This window comes from Anolis sagrei, chromosome 3 (assembly GCF_037176765.1).
Source record: "Anolis sagrei isolate rAnoSag1 chromosome 3, rAnoSag1.mat, whole genome shotgun sequence".
NCBI lineage: Eukaryota > Metazoa > Chordata > Lepidosauria > Squamata > Dactyloidae > Anolis > Anolis sagrei.
In genome coordinates, this window is record NC_090023.1 from 71416868 (window position 1) to 71430269 (window position 13402).

Sequence of the window (13402 nt, forward strand, 5' to 3'; positions counted from 1 at the left end):
TCCCTCCCCCCCCCCCCAGCAAGAGCAGTGTAAGCGAAGGAGAGCCACAAGAAGCACGAAAAAGGGAAGCAGCCCGACAGCAGCAAACCCTCCAGCCCCTCCCCCCCCCCCCCCCGCAACATGCAACAACATCGCCCACTCAAGGCCTCCACCTTCAAGTGGCACATTCTCAAATGATGTGCCACTTCAGTTTACCTTGGTGAAGCCCCAGTGCCAACTGGTACCAGGGATTGCGATCTCCAACCCTTTCAGATTCCATCAGAACAGAGTACAGGCACCAAGAATCTGGTCCACACACTACAACCCCCTCATTTGCAGGCAATCCTGACATTTTGCCAATGCGCTCAGGTTCGGATTTGCAATTGTGGGGCCACTCGCCAGTCGCAGCTCTCTTACTACTCCCTCCACCATAGGTACTGCTCACCATCGGAATCATGGAGCTCTCTCACCAAAAGCCCCCCTCTCTGGGATTCTATTACCATCTTAGATCTCCCTCACCTGATGCACATTACTCTCACTATTACAAATATAGGCACTCACATTGTCCCACCTTCAGCAGATAGCTTGGACATTACAAAATGAACTATGAACATTGTCGCTACTGCGACAGCTGCTGCAACCATCTGCATTAAACACCTATAATATCAGGGTGCCCCTCCCCTCCATCGGCTACGGTGTTGGACCCGTCGTCGGGACTGCTGTAGCCTCAACGACCTCACCACGCTCACTGTGGCCTCCACTTGTGCAGTGCAACATCCTGCACTGACCAACTTCTACACCTCCTAGCCAGAGGAAGAGGGGAGAGATTGCGACTCAGAAGGATCCAAAACTGCTCAGGATGAGCACCCGGCATTGAACCTAGTCAAACATTTGTAACTTATCTAATCAGAGAACCTGTGGGGCTTCTCAGCCATATTATTAGTTCATTTGGCACTGGCACCTAACCTTCCAACTCCTCAACCTCCCACCACAGTGGAAGATACAGTATTTCTTTGTCACAACAAAAGGTGCCTGCCACTACTGTACCTTTTGTAACTGATCAAGACTCCAGATCTTCCCCACCCCCCTTCAGTACCAGCAACATCAAGGAGGGTGGAGAATTTGTACCAAGTGAACCTTTCCACTTGTGAAACAACCTAAACTGAACTCCATAATAGTGGTAGTAAGCCAACCATGGTCCTCCTAGACATTACACTCTATGCTGGTTGATAAAAAAGGAAATAAGCTTTCAAAATCATCTCTTCAGCTTGCCTTTTTGTCCACTTTTTACACTCTATGAGGCTTACATGGGATCCTATCAAAATTTCTCATGGAGCAAAATTGCTCCCTATCTCGATCACCTTCCTTCCAAGAATCAGAGGCTGGCCAAAGCATTTAAACGGGAAACATGCCTCCTAGCTGGTCTACAAAGCATAATGCCAATTCCTCCGTCAAGCTACTGGCAGCAGCTGTAGCCTTGCGCCACCATGCCTGGCTTTGCACCTCAGCCTTATCCATCTCAGCATGCATGGTGATTGAAGATCTCCCCATACATGAAGCGGGCCTGTTTAATCCAGAGACTAATTCTGAACTTGAACATACACATAAGATGAGGCAAACCTCACACAAGTTCGTTTTCCCCCTTGTACTTCTCACCAATCAAGACCATGATGGGGGAGCTACTCCTAATACTTCTGCAAGCACTTTCGCCTATCATAAACCAGGTCAAAGACCCAGCCTAAAACACCAGCTAACAGAAAACCACCCAGTACCAGGGTAGAGATAAACAGGCCGTGTTTCTAGTTTTGTCCACACCAACTCTGCACCTACTCCTCTTGACGACCCTCCTGAGATGGCCATCTCTTTACATCCTACCTGCGTTGTTGCTTCTGTGTACCCTTTGCAGGAGAACCTTTTGGATCACCTCATCCCATTTTTTCAAAGCCTGGAGTAGCATAACAATCTTAAGTGCTTGATATTATCTGACAAAGTTATGCCATAGAATTCATCTCCTACCCTCCAGTTGGTGACCTCTGAATTAAGCACTCATCAACTTGCCTATAAGATGAAGTCCAGACATTTCTCAGCAAGGGGGCCATCTCTTGAATTCCTAGTTAATGGGCTCATCAATGCCTCCCTCCCCTGCTATTTTCTACTACAAAAGAAGGATGGTGAATTGCGCCTAATTTTAGACTTTCGTGTTGTCAACCACTGTGTCAAGCCATGAAGATTCCATATGGTTACTCTTTCCTCTATTTTACCCCTCTTGATGAAAGGGCTACATTAGAGAAAAATATATATGCACTGTCTTTAGAATCAACAGTTTTACAGATACGAAATGCTAATTCACAGAGATGTTACACAGACTTTGACTCTTTGCTGCTGCTAGTTGTATTAAGCTGTGCTATGATGGAAACAAGTTAAAATCTTACAGCCATGCCCAAGCAAGTTTCTACACAATCAAACATTTATTCTTGGGGTATTTTAACAGACTTAGTCTCTGTTATGTGTTATATAATGTTGGTTATGGCTGTCAAAGATATGAGCAAGTTACTGTTGAGCAAGAAAATGTTTCAAATTTTTGCAATAATTGTAAAACAAAATTGGCAGTTTCTCAAAACCTTATGTGATGTGACAATTTTTAAGTGATCAGCATTAAAAAATATTTGCTACAAAACACTGTAAAGAAAACAAAATATTGGTTTCTAGTGTTACCTTCATTCCTAATTTTTCTTGCTGGCAGGAAATATCATAAATTAATCAAATTCACAGTAATTGTAATTTACTATTATTATTATTATTTATTACTTGCACTTATTAACCGCCGCTCTCAGCCCTAGGGCGACTCGTGGCGGTGTACAAAAACATAGAAAAGACAATTTACAATAAGTCAAGACAACAAAACAACATTCTACTAATACATGACATCTAATTATACTAAAAATCCGCTTCGTCTTATCATGGGGTCATAATCGATCTCATAGTCATAGTCCGTTCCGGTCGTCATTTCCAATAACATAGCACTCAGTTGAAGGCCATCTCGAAAAGCCATGTTTTCAGGCCCTTACGAAAGGCCATAAGGGAGGGCGCCTGTCTAATTTCAGCAGGGAGGGAGTTCCATAGCCGGGGGGCCACCACCGAGAAGGCCCGCTCTCTCGTCCCCGCCAGGCGTGCCTGTGAGGCAGGCGGGACCGAGAGAAGGGCCTCCCCAGATGATCTCAAGGTCCTCGTGGGCTCGTAGGCCGAGATGCCTTAACTTTGGGGTTTATCCAAAATTATCATCCAGTTAGTAATAATACATTGTTTTCAACTTGAGACAAGCTTTGCCCCCCTCCAACAAGACAAAAGAGTCCGGCTTCCAACATTAAAAAAGGAGGGGGAAGGATGATTTCTCCAGCTATCAAGCTGTTCCTTAGATCTTCCAATTGAGTTTAGGCAGAGATAGGTGAGAAATAGTTCATTTGCTTTATCTTTGATGAGGTTTCCAATATTTTCACTTCATTAAGTTGATGTATTGTTGATTCTAGGGTGCTTTATCCAGAGTTTTTCTACTTACAGCTGAAGTAGTTTCTCAGAGGGGCAAAAATATGGCTATTAAGCCTCTTTCTTCTCTGTGTTTGCCACTCCCTTCAAAACTAGCAGATCACAGACAGATTAATAGCTCATGGACTAATCTTTGATATCTTCTATCCCTAAAGTAAATTTCATGCTAGTTTCAGCACCCCAAAACTAGCTTCCTCTCTGTGAATTGCTTTTTCCCTCATCACAAGACATGATGAGAGAGAACTCACTCTGGACACACACCCCAAGTCTCCAAATTGACTCTAACACAAATTGGCACTTTTCTTTTTCACCTTTCAGCTTTGGTTTCAGTGACAAAGTTACACTGAATGGTCGTGTTCCAGTTGGATTGTATGGGAATGGATTTAAATCAGGATCCATGCGTCTGGGAAATGATGCCATTGTTTTCACCAAGAATGGAGAAATCATGAGCGTGGGCATGTTGTCTCAGACCTTCTTGGAAGTTACAAAAGCAGAACATGTAATTGTTCCCATAATATCTTTCAACAAGAAACATATCCTTTTTTTGTTGTGTTGAGCACAAATGTACTTTTCAAAGTAGAATTTCCATCCAGGAAATTTAATATATAATAGTTGGCATAAAATATAAAAAGTTGTAGAAGCTGTAGCATACATGTCGATCCCACTGGTTCCTTACTTAGCAATTTACCCAACACTGTCTTTAAGCCTCTTCTCTTGACAGACAGCTAAGAAGTTGAAGACAGCTATAGAAGTGCAGTTTATTACAAATTAAAGCCAAAGAAATATCCTCTGACTCCCCCAGCCAATATATGCGATAGCAGTGCACAGCATGGAGAGCAGGTTGAAAATCCTGGCTGGCAATAGATAGCACTATTTTATGTTTTATGACAGAAACACTGTTTTATGCACAGCCAATTAAGCCGCCAACACCATATTACATGCAACCAGTAACTACTTTAGATGCTGCTCTGTAGTGATATTAACCTTTCAGTGAGTTGGGGATTTCTGGAAGATCTGCTGAAATAGAGATCCAAGTAACACTTATATTTCCAACCTCCTTCAGGAGCAGTGACATACCAGAGTGGCCACATTGTCAGAGAACGAGATCACTTTGTATCTTTTTCAAAAAGCTGTAAAATGGCAGGAAAATAGAATTTTTGAAGTTGTAATCTGTCATCAGTTCCTAGTGTCATGAATACATTTGAACTTTCAAAATGTTCTTTAATTCGTTTTGAGGGGAACAGAGTACATCAGGTACTTTCAAAGAAAGAAGTAGACCAACAGATCTCTGGTTTTATAATATATTATAATATAATATACTCCAATATTCATTCATACTCCATACATTCAACATTCATACCCACTATCACTCTCTGTTAAGTTGATCAGGCTTGTTGGGAGGAAGGAAGCAGGTGGACAGAGGCTGCATCCCTGCAGGTCTGGCACACAGGCGAAAAGTAAAAGGGTCTCTTGTGTAGAATGTTTTTGGTTATCCATTACCTGGTTGTTTAGATAACCTCTGTCACTCAGCTTAGACCTGCTGGAGTCTCATCTATTCTGGAACAGATAAGTTGTTTAATTTCTTTCTTAAAATGTTGTCTTTGACTATGTAAACATAGATTGTTTACACCTCAAAGCTCTCAGGTTAGTTCTCATCTCAGCAGTTTTCTCACTAGCAGTTTTCATGCCAAAGTTAATGAATTCTTTGGCTCCTTTTGTTCTCCATAATGCAGTTTTCCAGGTTCCCTTTTTAAGATGATGCCTTTAGCCTTGCCAGACCCCAAGCATATAATTCATTCAATCCACTCATCACACTTCTCTTCAGGAAAACGTCCAGTGTGTCATGAATACTTTTAAAACAAAGGTTCTTTTTATTGCAATTTCAGTGTGAGAGGGTGTATCAGAACTTTTACACTTACACAAAGAACGACATTAGACATACAGATTCTATACAACTACTTTGGATTCACAAACAACCTACAGTTACATTAGGGGGGGTTACATTTTTATTCAGTATTCACATTACCCATTCATTCATCCTCATGCATACATCACCATTTCTCCTGTCTCCTGGAGAAGAACACCTTTTAGGCTAGACTACTTCCTTGCAAATCTGCCAACGTACAAACCTTCTAAAACGCCAAAATTCCCTTTCCCTAAGAACATGACTCCAAAATTGCACTCCTTCCTCTTCCTTTGAGAAAAGGAGGCCAAGTGTCCAGAATCCTACTTTCCATTGCAGATCTGACACTCTCCAATACGCCATCTCTCTCCATAGAGCAGTGGTTCTTAACCTGTGGACTGCGGATCACCAGAGGGCTGTGAGGGTGAAAATCTGGTCCATGAGTCTCCTTCCTCTTTATTTATTTTATTTCCTCTCCTTTCACGCCTGCCACTCCTTCCCTGTCGCTGACCATGGTATATGCTCTGTACCATAAACTAGAGCTGATGTGGTCTCTCCAATGCAATTTTCTGAATCAGCACCCCAAATGGAATCTTAAATTTATCAAAAACTGATTTGTAACCCTTTTGGTACTAATATTAGAGAGTAGTCACTGGTCAAAGTAGTCTCTGGTCAAGTGGTCTCTGGTTAAATAAAAGGTTGGGAACCACTGCCATAGAGCATGGCGGGTGAGCAGCACTGTTGTCTGTCACAATTTTTGGATTGTAGTAAGGTCTTATACAGCCATATTTCTGCTGATGTTGTTCCAAAGTTGTAAATGAATAAGAGATGTTTTTCCAGCCTGAAACATGTTGATGCCGTCTCAGTTCATGTAGTCATTGCAGGCCTTAATATTCAGAATGGTATCTTCAGCCCAATTTAGCCCCATTCATACACTTTTCATACAATTCTATTCAAACCCGCACATCATATATTTTCCATGACAAGTGACTTAACAGAATTTGAATGATAAAATATTAAGTCCTTAATGTAAGTTACGGCAAGTAATGAACCTAGAAGAATCAGCAGCCAGCCTGAGGGCTATTTTGGAACATTCTTTGTTTCCCACAGAAGAGGAGTTGCTTGCAGAGCTTGATGCTATTATAGGGAAAAAGGGGACACGGATCATTATTTGGAACCTTCGAAGGTGAGAGTAAGTTGGAGTTCTGCAAATACAGATTTTCTCTTTTAATTTTGGCACACATACACAACTACACTAGGGTGCACAACAATAGCAAGATCCAGCACATTGTTTAGAAATTGACCTTACACAATCAACCATCAAATGCCTGTTGTAAAAGAAAAGTGAACAGAAAATAGATGTAGTGCCAGCCTAACTTCTCTGGGAATGAAATTTTGACCAAATGTAGACACACTGGAAGGACCATCTTCCACCTTACTATGAAGCATTAATTTAAAAAAATTAACTATAAGAAACGGAAATAAAAAAATGTAGCAACAATGAATTTACAACATTGTCTCATGAATAAATTGTACTAGTATCTGCATAGTAGATCTGTGGTTCTTTTAAGATGAAACACAACACACATACACATGTATGCATGTATACTTGTCTTTATCAATGCAGAAGACGCTGATTATTAACTACTTCTTATATTTGTTAGCACGTAGTCACTTTAATTCACTGGATTTGTATTCTCTTCCAAAGGGAAAAAAGTCAACAAACTGAATTTGATTTTGGTACAGATAAATATGATATTCGGATTCCTGCAGATTTAGATGAAGTAACAGGGAAAAGAGGCTACAAAAAACAAGAGAGACAAGATCAGATTACACCTGAAAGTGACTATTCGTTAAGGGTATGTATACTATAGACCTTTACTTTGCTGCAGTATTGTACCCTAAACATCTAATCAATAACCTATAAAACAAAATTACATTCGGGAATAAATAAATGTTTTTGAATGTTTATTTATTCCCCATTGTAAATTCGGTTTTGTAGGTTATTGTTTTATATGTGTATGTTGACTTATATTGTTTTTATAATGTTGTGAGCTGTTTTGGGTCCTTTTAGGAAGAAAAACGGGATACAAATAAAGATTTATTATCAGTTATTATTATATTTAACGTATATACTCATGCATAAGCCACAAGCAGGTTTGGGGGCCAAAATTATGGATTTTGATATGACCCATAGATAGGCTGAGGGTCATTCCATAGAGAGGGAAGAGGACCAGTGCCACCTTAGAGAGGCAGCAGCCTCTGGCTTTAGCCACCACTTCCCTGCTTAGGCCTCCAAAAAGGCCACCAGAAGTGGTGCCATGGCAGAGGGAATAGAGAGGGTTCAGTGCTTTCACTTCTCATAAGATATAGGTGAATCTATTGCCTTTCCCCTATCTAGTCAGACAAGGGGATGGACTTTGACTGGGTGACCTTGGGCAATTCACATGTCTCAGTTTAGTAGGCGTGCAGGGGCACAGATTTTTGCATACAATGTGTACTTACAATGGCAACACAGAATCATGGTTTTGGATGAAATCCATTTAGTATCTCCAATTGGCTTTGGACTACTTCAATTAGCAAAATGAAAACAGGAAAATTCACCTTCCTTCCACAGCTTTTTTCTTAAAGGGGAAAGAGCAGATGTGGGAAAGGTGAGATGGAACTGCAGAAGAAACAGCAAAAGATAAATGAGCCTCATGTGAGCAAACTTGGTCACACCATGCTGCATTACTAATTAAACATTAGTTAAGCAAAGTTAAACATTTCAACATTTGAATATTATTTTCCATAATCTTTGACAATAGTACACTATCAATCACTCTGAAACTGGACATTCTTGATAGCTGTAATAACCCATGGGTATATTCTAATTGCTTTGTTTAATAATAACTTGGAGAATTGTTTGCCCTTTAATATAAGAGGAAATGTAAGCCGATTTTTTAAGGAAATTAATATATTGTCTCCATTTTGATAGTATTCCTCAATATACAAAGAAACATAATAATCTTATTTGACTGCTCAAATAATAGTAATTTAGATTAAGTTGAGAAATAGGGATTTGTGAAAGGCAATCCAATTTTAAAATACGATAAAAGAATCTCCCATTTCTTAAATACCTGTATGAACAATTACAGGAAAATCATTGTTGGATGTATTTTGGAGTATCATTCTTTCTTGCGTACACAGTATTGTGTGCTCTACCTCATGTGTAAAGTGAACCTGTTTGTATTATAATGTGAATTCTGACTTCTGGTTCAGGGATTTGAGTCTTGAACTTCTGTGAGATACTTTATATGTTCTTTCATTATGTCACATTTATTGAAGATGTTGTCATCAGTTTCAACCTATAAAAACTCCATCATGAATTTTCATTTGTTTTTCAGGCCTACTGCAGTATTTTATATTTAAAGCCAAGAATGCAGATCATTTTAAGAGGACAGAAAGTACAAACACAACTGGTTTCCAAAAGCCTTGCCTATATTGAACGCGATGTTTATAGACCAAAGTTTTTGGCTGTATCCTTTGAGACTGTACTATTGACCAAGAAGGTGTAACAAATTGTGAAAAATATGGCTATATCTTTTCATAGACCATATTCACCACCAGTTTAGGACTCCAAAGCAACATTTCTGCAAGACGTCTCATAATCCTTAAGGGGTGGTTTTAATTATGAAAATGTTGCTATTAAGACCAAAGTACAACGTTCCGTATTTTTCTTCTCTAGAAAGACTGAAATGGGGTCAGAAATGAAGATCACTGCAAGTCTTTGAGGCTGGAAAAGGTCAGACTTTATTGTCAGCACTGAGACATGGAGTTAGCTCGTGCTCAAAAAGAACTCCCGGATGCAATCAGTGTTTGCAGGCATTTTTAATAGAAAAGTGAACAAAGGAAAAATATGTCACAAGAGGGAGTATAGTGGAAATCTACCAAGCATACCCAATGTATCCCTTTTGGGCTCCCACCAAAACTGCAAAGCAGGGGTTCATAAGAAGTTCAGCACATTTGTTGCTTTCTACGAAGTCTATCATTAGACTTACTGTAATTGCCAAATTGCAGGACAGAACTCTGTATATGTACCGAAGCTCTCGCTCACTAGCATTTTTATGAAGCTTCTGCAGGCTTCTAATAATAATAACACTTTATTTGTACCCCGCTACCATCTCCCCAAGGGACTCGTTGCGGTTTACATGAGGCCGAGCCCGAATACAACAATACAAGCAAAACAACAGTACAAGCAATTAAAATAAAACATAGACAATAAAATATACAACATTATCAATAAGAAAAACACGCAATTAAAAACAGTGGGAAGGCCAAATGTAAAGTTAAAATGGAAATAATGCTGGGACATGGACGAAAGGTGATAGTGGCGTTTGTGGAAGGGCATACGAGCAGATCTAAAAAGTGTAAAGTGCTTTGGAGGACAAAGTGCTAAAGCTCTAAACCATAAAATGCACATCCTATAGTGAGTAGAAATGTACATTTCAAAATAGCTTTTCTATCTAAATTTCTAACATTATTTCTGTGTTTTAAAAAGCAACCATATTGCATTCTATAGTAACATAACTTCAAGGATTCACCTGCACAGTATGGAAGGAATTCACAGCAAGAGTTCCAAGCAATATGCCCTGTAAATGGGAGTTTAAATGACTTCAGAGGCCTATGATGTACAGACCTTCATCTGTAAAGTGGGAATGCTGGACAGATGTTTCTTACCTAGGAAATAGCAGATACTTCAAGGAGAGCAAATTGCTGAGAAGTTGAAGATCTTTGAAAAATAAATATGAGTAACTGTTGTCTCTGTTTAAAATATGGAGGTCATAAAATTGTTTGTTTTTTTTAAATCATGAGTCATTGGACAAAATGAAAACTATTTGGCTTACAAACATATTATCAGGGAAATTTACAGAAACTAAGCTTGTCATTGCAATTCAGATTTGGAGAATGCTATGTAAGTATCTCCTTGTCCTTCTCTTAATTAAATATTTGATACTTTTCCCTAACGTGCGCAAACAAGCCCAAAACCGTAAGAATTACCTTTGGATTCAACTGCCGAAATAAAGATCACTATGGAATGATGATGTATCACAGAAACAGGCTAATCAAGGCATATGAAAGAGTTGGCTATCAGCTGAAGGTAAAAACAAATTTATGTATCATGGTTTTGTCTTTATAAATATTTCCTAGATTTTTTACAATAACTGATATCTATATATATAAATCTGTAAGGGGCGTCCAATGGGACAGCAAAACTCAAAAAAACCCCAACGAAAATTAACCAAAATTCCTATGCACATACCTCAACCCACAAGGTACAAACAAATCGAATCAAAATAAAAAGCAACACAACAACACACACTCACAAATCGACAAAACAACTGAGCATGTGCAATGGCGCAAAGTCCCCGGCGCGCGCACATGGCCAAACGGCCAACGCACCCTCCCTCCCCCCTCTGCTGAAACCCCGCCCACACCCACCGAGGCCCCACCCCTGCACTCCTCCTCCCACCCCCCTCAGCCAAAGCCCCGCTCACACCCACCGACGCTCCACCCCTGCACTCTTCCTCCTCCTCCCACCCCCCTCCGCCGAAGCCTCACCCACACCCACCGAGGCTCCACCCCCGCACTTCTCCTCCCACCCCCCTCCGCCAAAGCCCCGCTCACACCCACCGACGCCCCACCCCTGCACTCTTCCTCCTCCTCCTCCCACCCCCCTCCGCCAAAGCCCTGCTCACACCCACCGACGCCCCACCCCTGCACTCTTCCTCCTCCTCCTCCCACCCCCCTCCGCCGAAGCCCCGCCCACACCCACCGACGCCCCGCCCCTGCACTCCTCCTCCCACCCCCCTCCACCAAAGTCCCGCCCACACCCACCGAGGCCCCGTCCCTGCACTCCTCCCACCCCCCTCCGTTGTAGCTGCTGGGATTTATAGTTTACCTATAATCAAAGCATTCTGAACTCCACCAACGATGGAATTAAACCAAACGTGGCACATAGGACTCCCATGAGAAGGGTTTGGTAAGAATTGGGAAGAAAGAAAGGAAGGAGGGAAGGCAGGAAAGAAAGAGGTACCGAAGGAAGCAAGAAGTGAAAGTAGAAAGGAAAGAAAAATAAAAGGAAGGAAAGGCAGGAAAGAGGTAAAGAAGGAAGGAGAAAAGGAAATAAAAAATGAAAGAAGGAAGGAAACATGGAGGGAAGAAAGGAGGCAAAGGAAGAAAGGGGGAGGTAATGAAGGAAAGAGAGAAGGATGAAACCAAGGAGCGAAAGAAGGAAAGAAAGAAAGATAGAAAGAAAAAAAAAGGTAGAGAAGGAAGAAAGGAGAGAAAGGGGGAGAAAAAGGGGGAAGGAATAGGTAGGTACCTCTCTTTCATAATACTCCAGATATCTACCTCTACTTTGAAAAGATTTACTATAGGCCACAGCAACGCGTGGCAGGGTACAGCTAATCACATATAAAATTGTTTAATTTAAAGTATTTTATGTTAACTTTTTAATTTTAAAACATTCCTTTAATTTTAATATTATAATTTATACATATTTAATATTTACATTTTATAATACTTTATTTTAATACTTTATTTTAATGTATTTTATTTGGTTTAATTTTGAAATATTTAATTACTTAATACTTTGTTTTTAAAATAATTATTTAATTTTAATGTTTTAATTTTAAAATATTTAATTGCTTACCTTTACTATATTTAAATCTAAAAATACTTAATTAACTTTAAAATATTTTACTGTTAGTATTTTAATTTAAAAAGTATTTAGTTGTTTACTTTTCAAATATTTTCCATATCACCAGGCTAGACCACAGCAACGATTGGCTAGGAGGGAAGCCGGGGAGGGATGGAGGGGGGTCGCTGGGGAAGGGGCCCTTTGATGCCACACACGGAAGGACGGGGGTGGGAAACCCTTTGAGGTATAGGAAGGGGCCCCAAAGGCCACCCAGTCGAACCTCATTTTACAGTAAAGGAAGACACCATCAAAGCCCTCCCGACAGATGGTCAAGCAGTTTGAAAGGAGTCCTAGAGGCCATCAAGTCCAACCCCCTTTGGCTGTAAAGCTGTCTTGTCTGTATGTCCATCCTCCCATCCATCAATCATTCCATCTACATATCTATCTACCTACCTATGTTCTATCTATCTACCTTCTGTTTCATCTATCAGTGTTCCTTCTGTCTATTTCTTCAACTGGAATTCCTGTTTTCTGAGGGCTACAGCAACGCATGACAGGGTACAGCTAGTAGAGAAAATAAAATTACATTACATTACAAGTAAAATCTTTTCAAAAAGCATTTTCAAAAAGTTATTAAAAGATCAGATGTCTGTGAGTTTTGGCCCACCCTTTGTGTGTGTCTGTGTGTGTGTACTGTTATTTCAGTTTTTGACCCTCTTACAAGAAACATGACTTGAAAATTTCAGGAAATTATACATTTTTCTTACTGTTAGTTTTTTTTAGCCACTATCAACAAATGGTGCTTCCCCCCCCCCCCCAATTACTTTGTGATGTTTAAACTGAGAGCCCTATACCACCCATTCCAGTTTCAAAATCCAGTGGTCAACTTTATCTCTCAGATTGAAGATTTAAAGTGAAAATGCCAGATATCATAAGATAATGATGCTTACTGACAAAGAGTAAACATATACGAGACTTAGGAATATTTCAGATATTTGTCATTCGCATTCTTGATTGAAACCTTGGCATGTACAAACTTATTTCTTTCTTGTTTTGCAGGCAAACAATATGGGTGTAGGAGTAGTGGGGATTATTGAATGCAGCTTCTTAAAACCAACCCATAATAAACAGGATTTTGATTATACTAATGAATACAGGTAAACCTTTATTTCACTGTACAAAAGAGTGTTTTAGTGAACATTATTGTAAAAATGAATAACTGTGTCATTTGTTTCATAATTATGGCCGTAGTATATACCATTAGTGCAGAGATTTGTATTTGAATCATTGCTAGA

At 40.1% G+C, this 13402-nt stretch overlaps 1 protein-coding gene across 2 annotated transcripts in view; it reads left to right on the forward strand.

The window, feature by feature from the left end:
• Nucleotides 1-13402, forward strand: part of MORC3 (MORC family CW-type zinc finger 3) — a 37305-nt gene that overhangs the window by 14507 nt on the left and 9396 nt on the right. The window contains exons 1-7 of one of the 2 annotated variants that reach the window (XM_067466711.1): nucleotides 3935-4021; nucleotides 4586-4635; nucleotides 6470-6611; nucleotides 7134-7284; nucleotides 8812-8943; nucleotides 10446-10565; nucleotides 13167-13264. In XM_067466711.1, coding sequence (XP_067322812.1) covers nucleotides 4020-4021; nucleotides 4586-4635; nucleotides 6470-6611; nucleotides 7134-7284; nucleotides 8812-8943; nucleotides 10446-10565; nucleotides 13167-13264 — 695 coding nt within the window. In that variant the 5' untranslated portion in view covers nucleotides 3935-4019. Of the gene's footprint in view, nucleotides 1-3840; nucleotides 4054-4585; nucleotides 4636-6461; nucleotides 6612-7133; nucleotides 7285-8811; nucleotides 8944-10445; nucleotides 10566-13166; nucleotides 13265-13402 lie in introns of those variants that run through there. The other variant, XM_067466710.1, reaches the window with a different exon arrangement.